The 20,777-nt window shown below is 33.1% G+C and overlaps 1 protein-coding gene across 3 annotated transcripts in view; it reads right to left on the bottom strand.

The window, feature by feature from the left end:
- Positions 1 to 9,331, bottom strand: part of LOC129788191 (nucleolysin TIAR) — a 30,025-nt gene extending 20,694 nt beyond the window's left edge. Inside the window, exons 1-5 of one of the 3 annotated variants that reach the window (XM_055824251.1) lie at positions 7,631 to 9,331; positions 7,272 to 7,495; positions 2,945 to 3,032; positions 2,194 to 2,269; positions 414 to 516 (exon numbers count right to left, since the gene is read on the bottom strand). In XM_055824251.1, the coding sequence (XP_055680226.1) occupies positions 414 to 516; positions 2,194 to 2,269; positions 2,945 to 3,032; positions 7,272 to 7,488 (484 nt within the window). In that variant the 5' untranslated portion in view covers positions 7,489 to 7,495; positions 7,631 to 9,331. Of the gene's footprint in view, positions 1 to 413; positions 517 to 2,193; positions 2,270 to 2,944; positions 3,033 to 7,271 lie in introns of all 3 variants that reach the window. The other 2 variants (XM_055824253.1, XM_055824252.1) reach the window with 2 other exon arrangements.
- Between the last annotated feature and the right edge of the window lie 11,446 nt (positions 9,332 to 20,777).

Below are 20,777 nucleotides of genomic sequence, written 5' to 3'. Positions count from 1 at the left end.
TTTCCCAGTTTAAGTTTTGCTTTTTATCCTTATAACACTTTCCACAAAAAATGTTTTCTTTCATAAAAAATTTTGAAGATGCTTAAGACAAGGCAAAGCCATTGGTATAAAAAAATACGGAATCTTGTCTCTGATTATCTCTGCTTGTTTTTCATGTTAATTATTTATTTATCATGCCCCATCGGAAATTTATTAAGATTTCATCACAACCGTATTTATGTCAAGAGACCATATAGAGAGAAAAATAATACGTAAACGATTGTTGTTGATGTACCACAATTTAAAAAAAAAAGATTAAATTAAATTAGGTAATTTTTTGTCATCTATTTGTTTTGTTGTAATATATGTATTTTCTTTCCTTTTCAACATTTTGTTTTTTTTTTCCAATATACATATGTGTATTGTATACTTACGATCAGCTTTATTTGTGGGCGGTTTCCGTGTTGCCCAATTTGTTCTAATTGATCGAGATCCAATCCATTGACCATTCATTGCTGTTATAGCACTTTCAGCTTCCTGTTCAGGTGCAAATTTTTGAAAAGAAATGGAATTAGAATTATTCAAAATTATAGATAAAGCAAGAGCAAAGAGAAGAGATAACAAAACTATAACTTTGCTATATACGACAAATACAAAGTCACCATAAATTGCAATCAATTATACTTCAATCAAGGGTAGAAATACCTACAATATTTCTGATTTGACCTATTCTTGGCTTTCTTTAAATGTCTTAAAAGTGGTCTAATGCGGTGTTGTATTGAAGAACTTTGCATGTAAATTTTTAATCATTTTCTCTTTGATTTATTCGTTGAATTCTTGAATGATTCTTATATTAAAAAAAAATGGAAGGTATGTATTTTAGATAATTTATATTTTCAATAAAATATTCATATTACTCACTAGAAAATTCTCTTGGTCGAAATGGTCCGTATTATATGTATCGTACATAAAATCCATTCAATTTATTAATGAACAAAATGTAATGTAGGTATTCAATATTAAAAGCGAATGTTATTCATATTCTATGAAGGGTGACTAATGGGCTTTTAGCAGAAACGCCCAAGCATCGAGATTCCGTAAAAGAGCGGGTATGAAAAAGAAAGGTGGTAGCTAAGTACTCCCACACCAAGTACTTTGTCGTCGTTCGCCGGGGATATTTGCGGGTTCAGTACTATTTTTTATCGTGTCTCAGTTTCAAAGAAACATTGAAGATTCTATCAACAAGTCATACAATCTTTACTCAATGTTTGTACGTTTTGGGGGAAATTGGTGGGTTAGGGAAAGGGCATATTGAATATATTCTATCCTATGTGCGTGTATATTTTGTAACATAAAATCATCTCAGATTTCTCTCTTTTTCCCATTCAATGAATATAAACAGGGTGTTTCATTTTTCCTTCTCAAATTAAAAGTGTGAAAAATTAATTTTTCATTGGACACGACAATTCATTTTAATTTTGCTAGGAATGTTTAGTCGAAAAATGTTAAGTTCAAAAATTAAAAATAGAAAATTTTTAAATTTCCTATTTTATACCTATAGGTATGACAAAATAAGAAAATAAAAAACTCTATGCATATTTACATGGAAAAAGAATATTTATGTACAGTACATATACTTTTAGCTGTTGAAGATTGTTATATAGGTATAAATTTCCTTGCTAAATGCATGATTTTTATCAAAAATGCTATATATACTACATAAATACATAGAGGTACATAAGTTTTTTTCTCTTTCATGCAGAAAATGGCTTAATTCTTGTTTATGGAAAACAACCTATATAAATTGCACTATTAGATTTTATCACAAATAATGGGCCTTATTCAGCGACCAAGAAACCCTTGAAACTCGCTTGAAATCTTGAAATTTCAGTACAAAATTTAAAGATTTCAAAGGTTTCTTGGTCGCTGAATTAGGCCCAATATAAGACTTTTTTTTAGCATAGATTTTCTTTTGATACTTCATTGCATTTCTTAGAACTCATTACAATCATACGTAAACATGGAATAGAAAATTCATGGATTAAAAAAAAAATCTCGAAGCTGAAGAAAAATCATTGGAAAATGATACACCCTGTTTTGAGTCTTTTTTGAAGCTTTTGAATAATGTAAAATGCCTATATAGAATGGTCGAGTGCGTTGAGTGACTTTGCTTATGAATAATTTAATCGTTCTTATCTATACCATCCAACATACCGACTTCTTAACAAATGAAACGAATCCATATCCTTTTGATTTGAGTGTTTGTGGATCTCGAACAACTCTGCAATCACTGCAAAGGAAAAAAATTATGTATATACATTTAAAAATGTGTTTGTTCAGAACGATTTGAAAAAAATATACTGATAATGCGCAGAGTTATGTTAGTTGGTATTCCACAACAGAAAATAGCAATCTGTGTACGTTCATGTTGTGATTTGATTCATTAGTTAAAATTAAATCTGTATTATATTTCGTTCTGAAAAAAAATTATTAGACTTCATCTTAGAAAATTCTTCTTTTTTTTTCTAAGATTAAGTTCTAAGATGATTTTTATTACTTTTTTTCGTATTTTACTTGTGCTTTTATTTTCGGATCGTTTCGTAATATGAAAACTTTCCTTTTTTTGCAAAATAAAAATACGAATCTCACCGTGCTTTTTTGCTGTAATTCGGTATTTTACAATGTTTCAAATATTTGCAATTGACACGTACATAGAATACCAACTGATTATTTGAAGACAAACCATGGTAAAAAAAAGGAGAAAAGAATAAAATGATGAAGAAGGCACATATATTATTTTTGTATGATAGATGTATTTTTTTTTGTTTCTTCATTTCCCATTCAATTCAATATTAAAATTTATAAATTATTGATGCAAAAAGAAAATTGAAAAATGGGGTAAAATGAATGAAACTCTGTATGTATGAGTAAGGCAGTGAAGGAGAAAAATGAAAAATAAACTTACGATATATCTCCAAATGGTGCGAAAGCATCCCTCAACTGTTGAGTTTCAATCTCAGGACTCAAATCACCCACAAATATATGATGACTCTCTGTTGGTAAAAGGAGAAGGAGAAAAAAAAGAGAAAAGTAAATATAGAGGTGGTTAAGGGATGAGCAAGATCTTATATAAATACAAAAAAAGGAAATATGGTTCTATTTGAAATTATTCAAATTTTTTCACGTCAAGGGAAATATAAGGATTCATCGTGGGAATTACTCTCTCTCTCTCTCTCTCCCTCTTTTAAACATAACATTCATTTTCCTCTTTTTTTTTACTGCATACATTACAATGTATGTATGTAGGTATATGTACATCATATAAATCTACACAAAACCCCCTCTCACCTCAATATAATTTGCCTATACTTTTCTTCGCTTTTCCCTCACAATTTTCTAAAGCAACCACATCTCTCAATATTATATTTTTTTAGTACCTACCAACTAGGAACTTCCCAAGAGTTATTTAAGTTTACCTCAAGGGAATTTTACCAGCCCCTTCTTCACACATAGGTATTATATACACACGATGTACATTTTCGCCTTTATAGATCTATATAAAGCTTGTCTTAGGAAGTTTATTGTTTTGAAGCACAATGAAAAGTCAGTCAAGTTTTTTTTATGGCTCATATTTCATAACGCTAAAGGTACTGAATATTTATTACCTACAACATAGTTTGATTAGAATAATATAGAAAATCACATCTGTGAGTAAGGAAGAGTGTTTAATTCTATTAATTTATGTAAAATAATTTCTGGTTGAATTCTCTTAATTTACGGTCTATTTAAAGAAGACAGAAAAAATTCAGACTAATTAAACATTTCTCTATTTATCAAGGTAAATTAGCATACCCTAAAATATAGGTAATATTAGATAGGTAGTTGATGTCTTTACCTTTCGTCTATTTAGAAAGCAATGGTTCTCTGTCAATACTACGTAATTTAGTTCTTCATTCTATAATATCAATTTAATTAGATAGATAGCTAAATCGTTGAGGACAAAACTTATGAACCAAATTAATAAAATACATAAAGGCATAGTGAATAGACCCACCCAAAAAATATAGTTTTATATGTAATAGTTTTGGTAGGATTTTCTTTAGTTAAATTACATCATTTGCTAAAGTTTAGGATTGCATCAACTGATATACATACCTATATATTTTTTTTCATCACAATGGAATTTATATGAAAGAGATTTTGGTGTCTAATACATCAAACGAAATTACAATATACGAATATAATCCTTTTGGAATTTTGGTTCGCGTAATATTTCACCAAGTTTAAAAGATATTCTTGAGCTTTTGAATCCGCAGTTATTTGTTTCTAAGTACCTACCTCATTATTACACTCTTATTCTTTTTACTTTTTTTTGTTGTTGAATATTTACGAGCCCAAGGAGTAAAGGGAACCGAAAGTGTACGTATATATACTTCAAACACCGGGTATTTGAGAAACAAAAGACAGACATGCGCAAATAAATAAATATTAAATTTCACAATATATTCACACAGGCATTACATACACTACACAATCTTTACGACTCGTGGAGCTATAGAAGGAGGTGAAAGGATCTCCTTTTTGGTTTTCATACTAGCATGGCTTTTGAGAGATAAGAAGATATTTGCAAGAATGATTACACATTCCCACATATATATGTATATTTGGGTCTATTTTCAAAGTTTATAATATTATAATACGATTGGTAAGAAGTTGAAAATTATCATAAAATGCACTTTGAAAATTCTATTTGAGGGATACATTTTAATGCATACCGTCGAAAGTGCTTAAATCAAGCACTTTATTATTCAATTCACATTTCATTCGCAACAATCCTCCTATTCTTTCTTACTACTTTTTAAAATCCGTTTGAATACCCGTACAAAAAAGTATTTATTCTGTTCGTTTTACTTGATATTCTGCATCTCATTGGAATTATAAACTTAAAGACTCAAAAAGAAAAAAAATATAATTAAAAGAAAGTTTATGTGGTAAAAATACTTCCATTACGTGTATCCATCCAGTATAGTGCTCATTAATTGAAATTAATTTCTCTATATACAATTCAGCGTATAGTTTAGAAAGAATATAAGGTGAATAAAAAAAATCATCTAGGTAGCTAACGAGGCAACAAAGAGCCAATTAAAAGTTTAGCACACATAAATAGACTTAAAAAAAACGACACATTTTCATTCTGAGCTTTCAACTTGATGGATATAACGAAGTGATACGCACAGTTAAATAAAAAAAAAGTAGGTATGTAGAAGAACGGGAAGCAACCACAGAGAACACCCAAAAAAAGAAAATAAAGGACTCGCGATTCATATGAAAATGTAATTGGCTAAAAATTGGGCGTGTTCTGCGTGTAGCATACATATAGCAATGTGTAGTGGTTTGGAAGTACATAAAAGAAATGTTGCTCTTTCTCTTAGTCTTATTGTGCTTCTTTTAACCTACCACACAAACTTTGTGAGTACCTAATCAAAAAAAAATCACAGCTAAAATTTTCATACAAAGCACAAAATTAATAAAATGCAAAGCTCCAATGTATGTACATATGAGCGTTTCCATAGTTAAATCCATTGAAAAAGCTCTTCTTTTCACCCTCAGAGCTTTTTTTTTAAAAGAAAATGTTTTGTTACACTAAACTATGAGTAAAAGTGAGCAAAGAAAAGCAGTATCTATTGCATTATATTTTTAAGCAATGAAATTCACATAAATAAAACATAATGCATAACCTATTTCATATATAGGTATATAAAAGCTCTATTCATGAATTCCCATTTTATGCTCGCTTCATGAAATTCCACAAATTGACTGTGAACATATTCGCGGAAAATTTTAAACAAACATATCCTCATGTGTTCCCTTTCATTGCCCCATGAATGGTGAGCTTTTGTGGGTATATATGCCTTTGTGTGTCACCAACACACCATAGGACTGTGTGTAATATATTGGAGGAATAGAGAGGAACTTTCAATCTAAATGCACATACTAAATTCAGTCGGAAACACCAACAAGAGGAAATCCCATCTCAAATTTCTCCGCATATTATTCGCATCGTACAAAGTTTCTTCTCAACCACCCACCCACCAACAATTGGGGGTTGACCAATTCAAAACGTGCTCATTCACACATTTACCTCGCATACACACCCCAAAAGCACGGACAATTAATTTGTTTTACGGGTACACTTGGTCTTATGTATTTACATAAAATCTATATCTTGTAGTTTCTCATTATATAAAGTAAAATAATTTTCAAAGGAGTATAAGATGAGAAAGCATCTTACTGCTACCCTTTCTGTATCATATAGGGAAATATTTCAAGAATGCCACATATATTAATATGCATACATACATGTATATTAAAAGTATATGTACACATATATACTGATAAGGGAACTATACAAACATAACATAACGTACATATATGTACATACTTTGGTACTTTATTCTAAACAGAGTTGATGAAATTCATAGAACACAGACTTAAATATGGTTTTCCGACGTTGGTTACATTTGAAGCCTAATTATTGAAGTGTAAGAAAATAATTTTTCGCCATCTTAGGTGCAACGCCATCTTGTGATTTTCCGACTTTTCCACAGAACTACCCTAAAACACAAAGGTAGGTTTTTCTCAGGATCTACTGGATGGATTTTGATAGGGTAAAATGCAAATGAAAGATGAAGCATCAACGAAGAATGTACCGCAAACGAATTTTGAATTTCGACTTTAAAGCTGAGAAAAGTAGAAAGATATTCTTATGCATTTTTCTTAGCTTCTGAATGGAAATTGAAAAATCCATTTCTATACATTCTTCGTTGATGCTTTCTCTTTCATTTGATTTTTACCCCATGAAAATCCATCCAGTAGATCCTGAGAAAAACCTACCTTTGTGTTTTGACACAGTAACGTAGAAAATCACCGTAGAAAGTCTTTTAATGTGGCCAACATTTGAAAACCAAGTTTAAGAAAAACCCAAAGAAAAATAAAAACATTTAATTTCACCAACTCTAAAAAGAGACCCCCCTTAAAAGTTATTTATTAGAACTTAAAAAAAAATTTTTTTAGAAAAACATCGATTAAGTAAATATTTCAAACATTTGAGAATATTTTTGAAAGATAAATATTTAAAAAAATATATATTTTTATCTTTTATCTATATTCTTATATCAAATTTACCAATTCTGTTAGGAATAAGAGAGAACACTATTCCACATTCGCACACACATTGAAGCAATTAAAACAAAGCGTAGAACCGAAAACTCAACCCCAAAAAGTCCATTTACCTTGTTTGCAGTTGTTCATGATGTGTTGTTGCTGCTGCGGCTGCTGCTGCTGCTGCTGTTGATTCTGCTGGACAACCTGGATCTGATGCGATGGTTGTGGTTGATTGTGCGCAATTAATAATTTTGGTTCGGGTGGTTTGTGGTGCCCAACTGCAAGTGGTGGTGCACCCAGAGCCATTGTTGGTGCTGGCATCATAAGTGTAGACATTGCCAACATCTTTTGCCTTCGCGCACAAAGAAAAACAAAAAAGTTGATTCACAAAAGTTGCACTCCTCTCTCCTACACGTTTGTTGAGTATTTATGTAGTCTCCTTAGTGTCTCGTATGCTTCTTCCTTTCTCTTCCCACGTTAATCGTACCTTGCAAGATTGATTCAATCAATCAGTTGAAGAATTTTTTTTACAAGAGACTTTTCAACAAATTTCTTATTCACAAATGATAATTTTCTTTTATTTTTGACTTTTTTGGACTTTTGCCGAGAATTATCACAAAGCTCCCTCTATTTGAATTAGTCGGTATATGCTTTCTACTGAATTTTCTCCTCTTCTGTGTATGTATGTCCTTTTTTTCACTTTATATAATTTTCAAATAACACTGAAAGCTCTCTCTGTTCGTTTTTTTCTGTGTGTGTTGTTTGCCTCTTGACACCCTGTGCGGAAATTTCGTCTCTGTTCACAAGGGATTTTTTTCTTCACACTCGGATTCTCTTTTGCTGCTCTCTATTGTATCTCTCAACGGGGTTGAAACTAATAAATTAGTCAATTCGCTATTATTTATGACTTTTTCCTTGTTCTCGCTTTTTCTTTTTTTTTTCACGTTGTGCTGCAGCTGGGGAAAACTATGGTGCTATGAAGAATTTTTCACTGCTGGGACAAATGGTTCAATCCGATTTTTTTCGGTGATGGTAATATTTTTTCACGGAGCTTTTTTTTCTATTTATTTTCGTGTTTGCAAACACACTGACTTTTTTTTAACTCAAAAAAGTGTATATATGTGATTCATTTGATGAATTTTTATTTTATTGCAAGGAGATTTAGGGAAGTGAAAATTACAATAGCGCTGGTCTTTTTTTTTCCTTTCCAGGGATTGTCTTTCAGGTGCCTTTTTGATGGGGATTCCTAGAGATGTACATAGAGTGTCTCATAAATTTTTATATCTTTTGTCTCTCTTTAAATTGGCGCTGAATACACAAACGAAGGATTTAATTAATTCATAGCATTGTTCGATAAAATTTTTCTACTTTTTATGCTTTTTCTTTCCTCCATAAAAATTCACACGAAAATGTTTTTTATTTCACCTTCTTTTACTCAAAAGTTTTCACTACTTTTGGACTTTTGGACCTTATTAGTTTTTTTTCGCGAAAAAGTATTTTTTTTAATCTTCCTTTTAGTCTCTCATACGACGATCAAAGAACATATAACACTTAGAAATGTGCAGAGAACATAGAACAGAATATTTTTATCCTCTTCTCTTGACGATTTTTCCGTACAACTTGGTGTATATTATACAAATTTTACATGTGAATTTGTAGATATATAGCTTTAAAAGGGAGCAGGGAGGTTTTTTTTTACATGAATGTACGTGGTATGTGTACAAAGCTAAATTTGTCTTTCATTCTTTGTTTCGTTCCTCCCTATATATTGGCTGGCTCTCTTGGGAGGAGGGGATTTTCAAAACACATAGAACATTGAGACTTTGAGCTCTCTCCTTTTTTTTCTTCTTCTTCCTTGTGTTGGATATATTTTAGCAGTGTCCTTTATAATCCTCGGGGTTTCTTTTTCTTCAGTTTATTATATTTGGTTGTTTAGAACTGTTTTTTTTTTTTGATGATTTACAATTAATTTGTTTTAACTTTTTACATACAGGAACTATACAGCCAAAAGCACACAGGGTTCTAGCTAAAAACGCACTAAATCGTGAGGCAACACTGCTCTAACTAACACAGAAAAATCCACAGGACTGATTCCTTGGTTGATGATGGCCGTCTCGTTGAGCACCATAAACACAAAGTTGCCAGCACGAGATGTGGAAGCTCTATGGAAAAGCTCGACGCGCGCAATGCCGCGTTCACACGATTGCGATACCCGAATACACCGACCGAGAGAGCAAAGAGTGGTGTCTCGAAACAAAGGATATGAACGAGACCATCCTCATACTGCAAATTCATCGGCACAAGGGCGGTAGCACACCCCCCTCGCCCCTAACACCTATATATGCTATGTGTATATGTATAATGTGAGTGCTTACTGCCGTGTTCTGCTGTAGAACAGGGTCGGAGCTTTTAGTCAACTCAGAAAAAACCAATAATGCAGTAAAATTAAATGTTTTATAAGAGATTATTAAATAATTTTGGAAACTCTTCATGAACAAATTGTTTTAAGTAAGAAAACTTCCATGAAAATTAATTCGAAAATTTCTCTTAAGTTACTCTTTGAGTTTCCAAAATGCATGTTTTTCTTTTAACCCTTTCGCATCCAACGTGAAACATAAAAACATTAAAATGTGCGCTCTTTTATCACTACATTTATTCTGTTAATGCTTTTAGAGGAATTTTTTCAATCAAAACGTCTTCTTTGGCCTTATTTGCGTGAATTAGATGCATTTGTAACTTAAAAAAACATTGAAATTCATAAAAAATTTGGAAAAATAAAATGTTTCATGTTTGGGTCCACGTATGACCCAAAAAACGCGAAAAGGTTAAATAATAATGTTGCTATTGAGGAAATTCTTTGTAAAAGAACAGGATATTCTGTAAAAAAAATCTTTTCTTCACTTACATTTCGTCATTTATAAGATTTTTAATATTTATATGAAAAATTTTATAAGATTTTGAGTTTGTTTCTTTCTCTAGTTGTCCAGGGATCTTTCTGACTATTTCCTGAAACAACACAATTAACAATAGAAGAAAAAAACAACTAATTTGTTGCAAAAGAAGAAAAGAATTGTTTTTTTTGACAGAATATTTGTAAAAAAGTTCTAAAGAATATTATACAGATGGGGATGAAAAATCCACCCCTAATGACGGGTCTGAGTTTCTGTGGCACATACCGCAAGAGAATATTGCATTGATCCACAAAATACACACATACATGCGCACACAATCAACCATCTGCAGCACACACACCAATGTCAAATATCTATTTTTGCAATAATATTTCCCTTTCTCGCAATGTACATTTTCTATACTAGATATTATGCTATGTTATGTATATTATGTGGGGTTGCGTCAGTGAGAGGGTGAGAAAGAGCGTGAGTGAGAAAAAGAGAGAGAGAGAGAGGGAGAGTGTGAGAAAAGCTACATTACATTTAATCAAAGTTATAACATATCCCGCATATAAACAGCTTCTCATTTTATTCTCCCTCCGCTATATATTCCGCTTATAGCGCGCGATTCTCCTCTCATAAGCGTGTGATATTGTACCCCCACAAATGGTGGTTGGAAATGGTATAGAGCATGAGAGAGAAAGAGGGAGAGGAAATTTGTGGCTCACCCCTTGGAGCAACACCTTCCCCAACTCCAACCATGAGAAAACATGCATGTGCCATTTCCAGAGAAAGAGTCAAATTTTGATATTTACCCCTGTGTACACTCGTGTGCACACATTAATGTTGGAGTAGGGGGTGAGATGTTATATGTACATTCATATACATATGTAGGTAAATATATTTTTTTTTTAAAAATGAATAAATAAAATTTATCTCTTTGCTCTTCCTAACTGATAATTTTCAAAAAAAAAAAAAAAGGATTTAAAAACTTGGCAAAGAAATAAAATATATAGAGACGAAATGAGACAGAACTGTGCTTTATTTCTTTTTTCGCAATTTTCTCAACTTCCATGGCCATTTAACTATTTTGTGGCTCATTTTCTCTTTATGCTGGAAAAGTAGTCTAAAATTAAAAAAAAAAAAACTTTAACCCCCATTGTGGGGATGTGTATTTGTGTATGTAGTTCATTTACACATACATATGAAAATGTGTCAATGTGTGAAAATAAAGAGGAGGAAAAGGTGGAAAAATGAGGAAAAACTGCAATGTTAACAATTTAAAATTACATACAATACACATAATCTACACCATTTTAAAAAATATATATACCTACTAAATAATGCCATTCGCTCTTCACTACCACCTATTTTGTGCCTACTTTCAAGCAGGTTGTATTTTGCACCTAGAACTTACACACCCCTCTTCTCACTCCTGCTTTTCTCCATTTTCCCATTTGAATAATTTTTCTCCACTCCTATGTCACATATTTTATAAATAATTTTTCTCTCACCCCGCTCTCTCTCTCGCACTATTATTTACTTACATATATTTTTCAACTCTTCAACCCTATACACAAATTCATATTCTATTCATTCATACACATGTCAATTTGATTGACGTTGTTAAAATACTTTAAATTAATAATTTCACGCCGTACTAAATCCTAGAGAGAATGAGATTAAAAAAAATGTTGAACTATAAATATTTAATATTTATTCCATTACCTCAATAATCATTTTTATTACAATTTTGAGTTAATTTCACAGAATGAAAAATATCAAGAAAAACATTTAAGCAGGTGTGCTAGAGACTTTTTATCTTATAGACCTTTTAGAATATCTTTAGGATCTCAAAATTTATAAATTCCTTTCACACTACATAAAATGATTCCCTTTGAATGTTTCCCTAGCGCATCATCTTTTAACTTGACCAGAGTAAAAGAGTACGATTAACTCGTAACTAAAGAAGTGAATAGGTAAGCATGAGTTGTAGGTCCTTGTAGGAGATGGATGAAGTAAAAAAAAAGTGAAATAAAATATAAACGAGGTGGTATAAAACAAAATATTTAATACATTAGAGGTAGTAAAACTCAAACTTCTCGTTTTTTTTTTTTACCTTTCGCGCTTTTCACGCACTCCTTTTGTTTCACCCCTCTCGTTTTGGATATCAATGTGATAAAAGTTTCAATGAGGGGAGTTTGCCCATTCATTGTGGAACGGGCGGGAGAAGGAGGATTTAGGGGTGGAAAAATTATATAACTTGAAAGAAAAAAGAACTCGTTTAACTTTTCATCACGCAAACAAATTCTCTGACATTAATAATATTAAAATGCCCAAAGGTGGATGCAGAGTGAAGCAAAAGTCAAAAGCTTTGGGTCTTTTTTTCCTACCTTTTCTCTTCCTTTTTTTACGTATTGTACATAATATACATACCTATCCATCGCGTTAGGTATGGGAGAGAAAGCTTCCCTTAAATGCCCGAGAGGTTTCTTTTCTTTTGCTTGCGCGCAAAGTGAGATGGGGTTGTTGGGGGTGGCAGTAAAAGGAACACGAAATTTTCACATTGCAGAAAGATAAGAAAATTCCTTGGAGGAATGTTATATACAAAGTATACAAGTCCAATTTGAGGAATGAGTGAATTTTGTGGCTTCTAAATTCTATCAAATTATCGCAATTTATTCCTAGTTTGTAAGTATATACCTAATGGGTAGTGTATTGATGTAGTGGAATTAAGTGCTTTGGTAGGATTTGAAAAAAAAACTAAGAAATAAATAGAAAATACCCAGTGATATGTACAATATTATGTATTTTCACAGGAAACTCAAATGCCCTTTAAGCTTTCTATACGCTTTGTTCTGCATTTATGCATGATTTATTTTTTTACCCTACTTGCTAATGCACGAAGAATGTCGAGAAAGTTGTGTCCACAAATGCAATTTATGTGTCAGGGAGAGCTTCGTTCAAATCGATTAATTTATACGTTTTACACTCATGATTAATGGCTTGTTTGTTTTTCTAAGGAATTTCCGGGAGTGCCAGAAGACAACCACATAGCCCAGAGGGGGGTGGTGGGATGTAAGAGGATATTGGTTAAATCAACGTGATAGACGATATTCCACAAAGAGATATTGAAGTTAGGATTTTATACTTGATTTTGAGCCAAAAGCTTTTGGGAAATAATTTGCAACAATTACTGCCAAATAAGAATAAATTTAGGATTCAGGAATATCAGCAGGATTATATTGGAATTTCTTTGAATATATAATTCAAGAATAAGAACTTGAGAGTATTATAGTAATTTGTTCATTCAAATTAAATTCATTTTTTTCTGTGAAAAAATTCGCTCGCTCGCCCTTCCTTCGATAAGGAAAGCACAAAACATGGATAAAGTTTGCGTATTATTTTCATTTTTATCGACAAAACTCACAACTGAATGTTTAGCCACAAGTCTCTAAAGCATAACAATGCTTAACATTTTCCACTCAGGACAAATCCGAATATATATACAATACGCCAAAGCACATCTGAGGCTTTCGCTATAAAAGTTCTTTTTTTTTAAGGAAAGCATTATATTGTAAAAAATATCAAATAAGTTCATACCATTCATTTAAAAAACAGGAAAAAAAACAATTTAAATTACATACAATGGCAATTGTTAAAATTATGTAGTTTTATCATACGCGGCCTTTCTTGTGCAAACCAACTTATTCATTCAAAATTTGCACAGACCAAAAGTTCTGAAATATTTTCGCACAAATGCACTCAACAAAATTCATCATTTCCTGACTTTCCATGGTCTAGGAGGATGCAAAAGAAATGGAGGGACATGACACAGCATTGCTGTAAAAAAATGATCCAACTCTACTGCATTGGCGGGCAAAGAGAACCCCAAGACGATCAATTCAATTTGCTTCAATTAAGCACAAAAAATCACTTAAAATTCTACTGAATTTCATGGGTCAGCGAAACAGAAAAGACAAGCGAACAAACGCAAGAAGGGTGGGTTTGATTAAGCGGCACGATAGAAGCGGCGAGATAGGAGAAGAAAAAGTAAAAGAAAAAAACGACGGGAGGATGTGAAAGAGAAACGCAAATCGAGGGGTTTCCAGCTCGGAAAATTCCTTTAGCACAATTTCCCGTAACATTTCCATCGATATCTCTCTATATCCTTAATTGAATTGAAATGATTTACGAGCTTGCGGAATTTCAACTTTCTATCGAGCTTTCACGTGTTGTATATATGTACATATCGGACTTTTCATCACACTTTCAAAATCAATCCCATATTACATCATAGCTAATTTTTGGCACCGTGACTTTTTGATCGGAAATTTCGTAATTATACAAGCAACAATAGATTATAGATTTTTATTAGGTGAACTTCAGGAATGTAAAAAAAAAGTTCATTAAAAGCTTCTGAGTTAACGGTGTGAACAAGAATTTTTTAAGATAAATTTGAAATGTCTTTTTCTCCGGATGTGGTTAACCGATTGCCAAAAATCCGTCAGTTTTAAAAAGGGAAATATCTCACCTTTCCAAAACTGGCGGATTTTTATAAATTGGTTAACCACAGACGGAGATAGAGCCACCTGAAAACTTTTGGAAAAATGTATATATTTTTAACAAGAGCGAGATTATTATTATTATTTTGGAATCATTTTAGGGAACCAAAACCAAACACAGCATAGGGGAGACCGGGGTAAAAATAGTCAATTTGCGTAAATCCTTATCTGCAGGATTCCCCAAGGGCAAGAAAATTTCCTCTATAGGTCATTCTTATATGAAATTTCCTGGCCTACAACTTTGTCTCAGACCACTTTTCTCTATCTCCACGGGAAATATGAGTTTTCGAGCTTTTCCTAAAACCTTCCGCTTCTGACTTTTTTTTAAACGCGGCGGGTAAATATAGTCACCAGTTGGCTAAATAAAGTCGGTCGAATTTTCCGGCATTTCCAATGATTTTCCACCTGAGAGATTGATAGTAGTTGATAGCTAAACTTCTCACCTTTTGATCTGCGACAAGGAATTTCACTTTTATACGCACTAAAACAGAGAATTTTGCGATTTTCTCAAACACGCCATTTTGCAACAAATGAATAGGAAATATGCCAAAAATTTCGATCTCCCATATGATTTACATGGGATGACTAGATCTACCCCAAGGGGTATGTTTTGATTCAAAAAATTGTAGAGAAAAATCATTAAAAGTTATTGAAAAATACACCTTGGCAATGTTTTCTGTAGTAACCCAGGTAGTGAGAAAAATTATCAGATTGGAAAATTACTAAGGGAAAAGTATCGGAAAACGCGTTTTTCCCAATACGCAAAAGTTTGGGAAATGGGCCAAAAATCTATTTTCATTTTTAACTCCTAAAGTACTGATCGGATAACCTCCAAATTACTGTCAAAAATTATAGGTTGGTAGGGCTTTGCACCCTAATTTTTTCCGATTTTTCCGATTTATATTTTGGGAGAAATTGGCATTTCAAAATTCCAAAATGACTATTTTTACCCCGGTCTCCCCTATCTATGATAATTTTTCTATTCTTTTCCTGATGATCATCAAACTGCTATCCTTAGTTCGAATTGTTCAAATCCTGCTTCACTGAATCTATCATACTTCCTACAAAATAATTTTTTGTTGTGGATATGTTGAAAAATCTCTTGGAGATACACCATCATAAATATAACGTGCATAATTGAAATAGAAAGAGGAAAAGTTAGAGAAAAAAAAATATCTGGGGTATCGATTGCAAAATCATATTGAAAACACATTGAATATTTAACGAGGAACCATATCATTATTCCCTCTTGTGAGCTTTTTTTTTCGCCCCGTCAAAAGTTCAATTTTCGTATTCGCTGGAGGATACATTTCAAAAAAAAAAAAAAAACATAAAAAACGTGGTTAGACGGGAAAAGAGAGTTATAATATAGCATCATGAATGTCTGTCGAGGCAGAGCATAGCTAAATCAACCTTCCGTTCGTATCGTTTCTCCACACACACACACTGGATGTGGAAATTATTAACCCCTGGCTGTGTAATGGAAATTTTGGTGCACAAGTTTTCATTTCTCTCCCCAACACTCGCTGCACTCGCTTACCCTCTTTTTCGTGTTCAATTTACCAAGCTCCAACCAATGTATACCTACCTATCTATGTATGTATATATAGAGAGAATCCCACCCACCAATTCACCTTTCTAATATGTTATTCATTGAGATGGTATTTCGTTTTCGGGTGTCTATTTTGTGTGTCCGACCAGATGAGAGAAAATTGACCATCCACACCGCTTGGATTTTCCCATACTTTGAGGGGTTTGGGGGGAGGGGTTAAATTGTTGCACGTCCAACTGACCTGATATTTTTGTTGTATTGATTCATATCCCCTCAGCACATACATAGTATTGCAAAAGTGCTTTTGCAACCCCCCTTTGGGAATCATCTCTCTCTCTCTCTCGGGTTTGTGAGAAGGAAAAAGAGAACACGGGGGTGAGTGGGTATGTTGGTGGTAGAAAGAAGATAGACACGAGAAACGAGCTGCAACCACCTTAAATTGGTGATATTTTCACCTGTGTTTCCCCATTCCCGCACCTTCTAACTCATACCACCCGTAAAAATACATTGGCATTCACACCCTCCCACCTCATCTCAGACATTTTCGGTGTCTGAAAGTTTTCACCCCCATATTTCTGAACCCTTGGAGAGCTTTACTTTTGTGTAGATGTATTTGTGTGATGTTCTTTTTTCGTATATGAAATAGATTCAGCTTATTTTTGGGAAAATAAGTAACTATGGAATGAGAATGGGAAAATATACATTTTCGCACCCATAGTGTCTTGCTTGAGGAGGGCGAGGATCCACCCACCTATCGTAGAATCTCATCCACCCATCTATCCCTGCCTGTTCACTTCTTGCTTATGCGGGAATGAAGGAGAAAACACTCGAGGATAGCACGACTTGAAATAACAAGTCAACGGAAATTACACAATTAAATGATAATGAATAATTAAACTATATTATACATGACAAACAAAACCAAATTGCTAATATTTCATTTAATATATAGGTATACCTACCTACCTACATTACATTGATAAATAAGTACATAGCCCTAAGCAATGCAAAAATTATTCAAGTCGTAATTAATTTATGTAAATGACGTCGATGTATTTAATTAGCAACAATTTGAACCTATCTGATATTAGCTGTGTTTCTTTCAGACACAGCTTTTGTGTACCGAGCAAAATCGAAAGTCGTCAGATCGGGCTCAAACTTGGGATGAGCACGAATTAGGTTCCCCACATTCCAAAAAACGTATGCGCCAAAAAATTTTTTTTCCGGCCGTCCGTCCGTCCGTCCGTCCGTCCGGCCGGCCGGCCGGAACCTAACGCTAAATTGCAAGAGAACGGTAATAGATAGAGACTTGCGGTAAACGGCAAAGTTTAAATATCGACCGGAAGACATCCGATTATGATGTCAAATTTTACCCCCCACCCCCCCGTCCGCCATTTTGGATAACCTCAAAATTTTGTTTTCGCTATATCTCAGCCCCTGTAATAGCTAAAAATCTGAAATTTAGATATGTTGTAGGGGCCATCAAGAGCTTTCCAACGATACCTCATTTTCGAAAATCGGTCAAGCCGTTTAGTCAATATGGCCGCCACAATTTTTTATCGAAAATCGATCATAACTCGAAAACGGCTTGACCGATTTCGATCAACCCAGGCTCAAATGAAAGCTCTCAACAAGCCCTACAACTCTCTAGAACATCCGAAGTTTCAAAAGTGACCGCTAGGGGGCCAAAAATCAAAAACAAAATTTTCGATGAGTTTTCGATGAATATCTCGAAAACGCCATTATCGATTTGCTTCATTTTTTGATATGTTATAGTTGACCATATTATCTAGCTTCATGCCAAAAATGAAGAAAATCTATGTCTCCGTTCTCGAGATATAGCCTTCCAAAGTTGGCATGTCATATCTCGTGTTCTACAAGTCCGATCTTGATCAACTCAAGTGCAAATGAAAGGTTTCGTGAAGCCCTACAAATGTCTAGAACATTGCAAGTTCGAGAAATGACCGCGAGAGGCGCTAAAGTCAAAATCAAAATTTTCGAAAATTTCGAACTCGAATATTTCGAAAATGCCATTATCGATTTACTTCATATTTTAATATGTTATAGTTGAGGTTAAGACCTTTCCAACGATAGCTCAAACTCGAAAATCTATGGAGCCGTTCCCGAGATATGGCATTTTAAAGATTTCTTGGGGGATGACTTTTCAACTTTTCCCGATTTTGCATGTATTTAAACAAATTCGCGTTCTAGTTTGCTCTCACAAAATTGGTACACTGAAAGAAACACAGCTCTCGTAAGCTTGGTCAGCTTACCCGTACATTTTTCAATTGTAGATTATGTTGTATGTATTATCACTTAAAGCTCACTAAAAGTTTTATTAGTGTCTAATTATAAATAATTAAAATTTACTTTATAGAAAATTATTGAGGCTTTAATTAGTTCCAAGAATTTTCTTTCAAAACAGTAAATTTTTCGTATTAAACTTATTTCTTTGGATCACTATGAGGCTCCTTCTAAAATCACGTACCTATATTCAATTTTGCATAAAATTTAATTTACATAAATAAAATACTTGTTTTTATAGGATACACAAAAAGACAATTCCCTATGACCCCTAAATGACTCATATAAAAATTTATCACAAAAAGAGGATTTTTTGTAGTTTCATTTTCTCCCCTACTGGGAAACCAAAAATAACAAAACCACGCAGGTGAAAATACACACAAAATTTGTAAAAGCAAATTGAAATTTTTTTGCCTCATTTTTTTTCACCTGTATCGTTTACATTTTCAAATAATACTTCGACATAATATTGAAAAAATATATAATACACCGCGAAAGGCGAAATAAAACGGGGTGAGTGTTGAATGTGAAACACAACAGACACGCAGTAGATTGTGGAAACATGAAAATTGAATATTTTATGAAGGAAAACATTAAAAGGAAAAGGTATAGAACGATAAATAATATGAGTATTATACGCGGGTTTTGCTGGAGAAAAATAGCAACGAGCTTTGAATATTCTGCTTGTTGCAAAGTTTGTTCAATGGGGGAGAGCTTTCTCGTTCACTCACCCATTTACTCGCGCATAAACCCCCTCCCCACCTCCCACCATTCTTGCTCGACCCCTTCATCCCATATTCTTGAGATTCTAGGTGGATTGAGCTTAAAAAAAAGTAGATACATGGAGTCAGTTTGAAAATATGTATAATGTATTAAGGGTAAAAAAAAGAGATGGAAAAAGACCACACAAGCCACTCAAGTGGACATGGAGGGAAAAATTGCTAATTTGTGTTGTTTTTCTTCAATTACCATTATTCGCCATTTTCATGTACCTATTTTTTTGCTTTGGTTTCATTCATCCTGCTTGCATTGATTATATTATTTTATACATAGGGACTTATTATGATTAGAAAACAAAAAGAAAAGAAAAACAAGAGCCACAAAGTTTTATCATATTGTGTGGTGAAGCAGAAGAAAATAAAATACATTGGCAAATGCGAAAAAAACCAAAAAAAAAAAGATGAAGCCCTCAAGCACATGGGGGCAGAGTGGTAAGGATGTACCATGCGGGGGAGGTAAGGAAGCGAGAAGAGAAGGAAAATCTTTATCCTCGAGGATGAAAGATTTACAAAAGATAATTGTTTTAAAATAAATAATATTAAATTCAGTGAATTGTTTTTATCCGCACTGCCTGGAGGGTGATAAAGAAATTTTCATGTTTTTGACGATCGAATGAAAAGAAAATCTCTTCACTTGGAAATACATATATAATAGGTATATATGTATATCTTTAATACATTTCCCTCCTCATTTTTTCCCATGAAGTTTAATCCCTTATTTTTATACACGCAGGGTATTTTGTCCGAATTATATACAACATTAAAAAAAAGACTAAAATATGTAAAAACGCAAGTAAAATGTCCTATGTAAGGATGTCGGCATAGGTTTGTTAAATCCTCAGGAAATTGATGCAAAATATAGGTTCAATTTAATTTTAAATTAAGGGGGGTCTCTTGATGAAGCTGTTAGAATTTACAAATTTTTATGTTAATGTTTAATGTTCTCATTTTTTGGATTTTTCTTCAATTCGATTTTCTTATGTTGGTTATATTTGTAGCCTAATTATTGAAGTGTAGGAAAACTATTTTTCGCCATCTTAGGTGCGACGCCATCTTGTAATTTTCCTCAAAACACAAAGGTAGATTTTTCTTAGGATCTACCGGATGGATTTTCATGGGGTAAAAAGTAAATGAAAGAGGAAATACCAATGCAGATTTTGATGTACCAAAATTTAGAATTTCCACCCAAGTGTAAAAATGTGACTTTTGTTCAGGTATTTTTGACGTTTTTCCACTTTTCTCAGCCCCAGAATGGAAATTCCAAATTCTGGTATATCAAAATCTGCATTGGTATTTCCTCTTTCATTTGCTTTTTACCCCATCAAAATCCATTCAGTAGATCCTGAGAAAAACCTACCTTTGTATTCTGAGGAAAATCACAAGATGGCGTCGCATCTAAGATGGCGGAAAGTGATTTTCTTACTCTTCAATAATAAGTCTTGTTACGTGGCCAACACTTGAAAACTAGGTTTAAGAAAAACCCCAAGAAAAAAAATTTCTTCAGCTCTCAAAAGAGACCCCCCTTAACCCGAAGTGAATTCAT

The sequence above is a fragment of the Lutzomyia longipalpis genome, chromosome 1 (assembly GCF_024334085.1).
Source record: "Lutzomyia longipalpis isolate SR_M1_2022 chromosome 1, ASM2433408v1".
Taxonomy (NCBI): domain Eukaryota; kingdom Metazoa; phylum Arthropoda; class Insecta; order Diptera; family Psychodidae; genus Lutzomyia; species Lutzomyia longipalpis.
Note: the sequence above shows the minus strand (reverse complement) of the source record. Positions and strands in the feature narration are given on the sequence as shown.